This window comes from Manihot esculenta, chromosome 17 (genome assembly GCF_001659605.2).
Source record: "Manihot esculenta cultivar AM560-2 chromosome 17, M.esculenta_v8, whole genome shotgun sequence".
NCBI classification, from domain to species: Eukaryota; Viridiplantae; Streptophyta; class Magnoliopsida; order Malpighiales; family Euphorbiaceae; genus Manihot; species Manihot esculenta.
Window position 1 is genome coordinate 34,942,183 of NC_035177.2, and position 2,868 is coordinate 34,945,050.

Consider the following 2,868-nt stretch of genomic DNA (forward strand, 5'->3'; position numbering starts at 1 on the left):
AAATATATAAGGCAAGACGATGCTTTGGAGACAAGCAGGTTCGCCAGGGGAACGACAGATAAGGGGAGAGCACCGGAGGAGGGAAGGCCGGAGAGGCACGAGAAAAAGCATGACAAGAGACCTGAACCGTATAGACAACCCTGGGAGTGAAGGGACCAAATACCTCTCCCTCCTCGGGTCTCAGAACAAAGGTCACTTCCCCCGTGGGTTCCAGAGACACCGACCCCTCTCAACGTCTCTAGAGCCGAGGTGCTTATGGCTGTCCAGGACAAGGAGTTCCTTCAATGGCCGAGGCCTATGAAAACGGAAGCAAACCAGCGCGACCCAGACAAATATTGTCAGTACCATCGCACGCATGGCCACAACACCAATAACTGCTTCCAGCTGATCACAGAAATCGAGAGACTGATAAAAAGGGGGCACCTCAAAAACTTCATAAAGAAACCAGAGGGGCAGAGGCCCCAGCCCAATCCAGCAGCTCAAGTGCCAAGGAAAACGGGAGCTGGACCAGTAAATGATGGGTCCAGTGGGACCATCAACATGATCGTTGGGGGAACAGGAGGCCGGATGAGCCACAGGGGAAAGAAGAGAAGTCGAGAAGGGGAAGGCAACAGCACTGAGGTCATGCAGGTCGTCGAGCACACTCCCATGGCCATCACTTTCTCTCCGGAGGATGCTCAGGGTATTCAGATGCCCCATGACGATGCCTTGTCATTGAGGCCATCATTCACAACTATCGGGTGAAGAAGATCCTAGTGGATGACGGGAGCAAGGTGAACCTGTTGCCTTACTGGGTTTTCCAGCAAATGGGAATCCCCGAAGAACAGCTGGTCCGGGATCAAGCACCGGTCAAAGGGATCGGAGGAGTACCGGTGCCCGTGGAAGGGAAGGTGAAGCTAGCCCTCACATTGGGAGAAACACCAAGGACTCGCACCCACTATGCGGTGTTTTTGGTGGCTAAACTCCCTCTGAGCTACAATGCAATCCTGAGAAGACCTGCGTTATATGATTTTGAGGTCGTCACCAGTATCAGATATCTAGCGATGAAGTTCCCCACAGAAGCAGGGGTGGGAGTAGTTCGGGGAAGCCAGGAGGAAGCAAGGGCAATGTACCTAGCTACGGTAGCAGAGCCGAGCTCAACAGAGAAAAGGCTGGATTCAGAAGTCCTGGAGGTCCGAGATGAGAAAACAGAGGCCAGGACAGAACCGGTGGGGGAACTGGAGATTTTTCCCTTATCAGAAGAAGAAATAGGTAAAGTCTTCAGTCTCAACGCCAGCCTCACCAAGGAACAGAAAACCGAGGTCATGGCTCTGATCCGAGGTCACGCATTGAGCTTCGCCTGGAAGTCTTCTGACATGCCCGGGATTGACCCAGAGGTGATGACGCACAAGTTAAATGTCCTCCCAGAGGCCAGGCCAGTAAAGCAGAAAAAAAGGGTGGTAGGAAGGGAGAAGCAACAGGCCACCAGGGAGGAAGTACAGTAGTTAGAAGAGGCAGGCTTTATTAGGGAAGTCATGTACCCGCAGTGGTTAGCAAATCCTGTATTAGTCAAAAAAGCCAATGGCAAATATAGGATGTGCATAGATTTTACTGACCTGAATAAGGCCTGCCCTAAAGATTGTTATCCCCTCCCTGATATTAATAAAATGGTCGACTCTACGGCTGGTTTCGATTATATGTCTTCTTTGGATGCTATGTCTGGTTATCATCAAATCCCAATGGACAGATCGGATGAAGAAAAGACCTCGTTCATAACAGAAGATGGGACTTACTGCTATAGAGCTATGCCCTTCGGGTTGAAAAATGCCAGGGCAACCTACCAAAGACTGATGAACAAGGTCTTCAAAGATCATATCAGCAGAAACATAGAAGTTTACGTGGATGATATGGTGGTCAAGAGCCCAACTTTCCAGCAGCACATGGCAGATTTGAGGGAGGTATTCGGGGTATTAGATTAGTATAGAATGAAGCTGAACCCAGCAAAATGTGCCTTTTTCATCAAGGGAGGAAAATTCTTGGGGTACATGGTGAGTGGAAGAGGCATTGAGCCCAATCCGGAGAAGGTAGAGGCCATACTGAATATGTCCGAACCGACCTGTGTAAGGGACGTCCAGAGACTAACTGGGAGAGTAGTGGCGCTTAATCGATTCATGTCAAGGTCGGCAGAAAAGTGCTTACCATTCTTTAAGAAGTTGAGGAAAGTGCCAAACTTCGAATGGACAGAAGACTGCCGAGAAGCTTTCAAAGAGCTCAAAAGCTACCTCAGCTCCCCTCATGTGCTCAGCAACCCCTTGGAAGGAGAATAACTCCTGATATACTTGGCAGCCTCTGAACAAGCGATTAGTGCAGTATTGGTAAGGGTAGATGAAGGAGAACAAAAGCCAGTATTTTACGTCAGTAAGGTACTTAAGGGTGCCAAGACTAGATACCTGAACATTGAAAAGGTGGCGTATGCTCTGTTACTAGCAGTTTGAAAGTTTAGGGTCTACCTGGAAAGCCATCAAGGTATAGTGATGACGGACCAACCCCTGATGAAGATTCTACACAGGCCGGAAACCTCAGGCCGGATGCTGGCTTGGTCTGTAGAGATTAGCCCTTACTGCTTAGAGTATCGACCTCGGACAGCTATAAAATCCCAAGCCCTCGCCGACTTCATAGCAAAATGTACATTCAACGAAAAGCGGGGAGAGTCTTCTTCAGAAGTGTTGGAGAGGGGAAGTGAGGGAGAGCCTTTGCAAGAATTCAAATGGAAGTTATATGTAGATGGGGCATCAGGCGCGAGGGGCAGTGGCGCTGGAATAATGCTCAAGGGGCCTGGAGAATTCAAGGTTTGCTACGCCTTGCGCCTAGAATTCAAGGCCTCCAATA

The 2,868-nt window shown here is 49.5% G+C and overlaps 1 protein-coding gene across 1 annotated transcript; it reads left to right on the top strand.

Annotated features, from left to right (window-relative positions):
* The first annotated feature begins 255 nt into the window (after positions 1-255).
* LOC110604972 lies at positions 256-744 on the top strand. Its single transcript, XM_021743249.1, has one exon. It carries the CDS (start codon positions 256-258, stop codon positions 742-744), a length of 489 nt encoding a protein of 162 aa, XP_021598941.1.
* Positions 745-2,868: the final 2,124 nt, after the last annotated feature.